General features: G+C 35.4%; 2 protein-coding genes across 2 annotated transcripts; both read left to right on the plus strand.

Annotated features, from left to right (window-relative positions):
* The first annotated feature begins 565 nt into the window (after positions 1-565).
* Tsp_13788 (putative zinc finger protein) lies at positions 566-1089 on the plus strand. The gene is made up of 2 exons (XM_003370857.1): positions 566-584; positions 701-1089. Exons 1-2 carry the CDS (start codon positions 566-568, stop codon positions 1087-1089), a joined length of 408 nt encoding a protein of 135 aa, XP_003370905.1.
* A 33-nt stretch (positions 1090-1122) lies between these two features.
* Tsp_13789 (putative pullulanase) lies at positions 1123-1431 on the plus strand. The gene has a single exon (XM_003370858.1). The coding sequence runs from the start codon at positions 1123-1125 to the stop codon at positions 1429-1431; it is 309 nt and encodes a 102-aa protein (XP_003370906.1).
* Positions 1432-1553: the final 122 nt, after the last annotated feature.

Here is a 1553-nt window from a genome sequence, read left to right on the forward strand (position 1 = left end):
TAACAAATTGAAAAGTGACTGTAGAATCTCTGGGAGAAATATAAGATTAATAACAAGTCCTATATCTGTAAACGGTGATCAAAGTACACTTGAAAATGATGTTTCTCAGTGGTTAGTCACTGAAACAGGAAATAAATTCTGTGCTGTTGACAAACCTTATCAAGTAAATTTATATTCTTTACAAAGCAGTTATTTAAAAAATATTTATTTAGAAAAGTCAAGCAATGGAACCTGCAATGGCAGTATGTATTGATGATGCCAGCATTTCTGCTCGTTTCAAAGAAATTGCACAGAATGTGGAAAACTGCTCATGAAATTGCTTTTTGTGGTTTTGATGAATGGATTGCAGCATTTATAATAGAACTCTTTTGGCATTGTAAAAATTCTTGCACACTAGGCTAGAGGGAATTTCTTATAAACACATCATTAATAAACAGTTCAAGACACTTTATCAGCAAATATTTTAAAGTGAACTGAGATTCGATTTCTTATTATTCATTGCGCTCTATCTTCTCACCATTAATCCACAGTGCATAGTACAGTAAATAAATGAAGTTTTAATTATATGTCCATCATATCAGCAGGTTCCTACTGCAGATTTATCTGCCTTTTCCCTGTATAAACACTTCCTAGCAAAATTATTTACTATACAAAATGATTCAACTGTTGAAATTAATTCAGTGATGAGCATTTGTATCAGTGATTTCCAAAGTTGGCGATATCACCCCCTTGGGGGCGGTGGACGGCTGCAAGAGAGCGCTGGAAAATTGTACTGGTGCGGGGTGTACTGGTGGTGCATTGCATGATTCACAAATAACATATCAACTTACTCAACGTTTGCATCGCTCTTTGGGATACGTCATTACAACAGTAAGCAAAATCAGAAGCATTTCTTGCAATGGCAGATTATTCAGCCAGATGTACGAACAGAATAACGAAGAATTCAATCGCCTGTTGATGCACACTGGAGTCCGGTGGTTGTTGAAAGGTGCTTGTTTAAGTCGTTTTTGTGATCTTTTTGAAACGATTTTGGAATTCTTTGATAACAAAGAACCTTCATTGAGAGAGCTTGGAAAAGTTCAAAAGTGACATAGCCTATATGGCTTATTTTTTTCATGTTTAATGAAATTAATCTGCAACTGCAAGGAATCGAACATAATGAAATCAGGACGAGATCTGTCATATCACAATTCGCATCAAAGCTGGCTTTGTTCAAACGCAACTTCGGGCGTAGAGAATTTTACCAATTTTAAAGCTTTGCTGCAATCAGGAAAAGGAAACGATGATGGCATTCAAGTCTATTGTGATCATTTAGTTGTGCTAAAAAAGGGCATGCAAGAAAAATTTCAAGATAATCTCACAATGAAGATTCCATATGCATCATGCGCAAACTTTCTACACTCACGATACTTACTTGAAGGGAACAAATAAAAACGGCACTTTTCAATGAATATAAATTTGCACATTTGGCAGTGGACAAACTGTTTTCTAAACAATTAAGAGGGATCATTTTAAACTCCTGTTATCAGCATGCCGTGACTTATTTATGCATG

The sequence above is a fragment of the Trichinella spiralis genome (genome assembly GCF_000181795.1).
Source record: "Trichinella spiralis strain ISS 195 chromosome Unknown Scfld416, whole genome shotgun sequence".
NCBI classification, from domain to species: domain Eukaryota; kingdom Metazoa; phylum Nematoda; class Enoplea; order Trichinellida; family Trichinellidae; genus Trichinella; species Trichinella spiralis.

What these genes read in the sequence shown, in the direction of transcription:
- Tsp_13789 (XM_003370858.1), top strand. Translation starts at nt 1,123, where the DNA reads ATGAAATTAATCTGCAACTGCAAGGAATCGAACATAATGAAATCAGGA.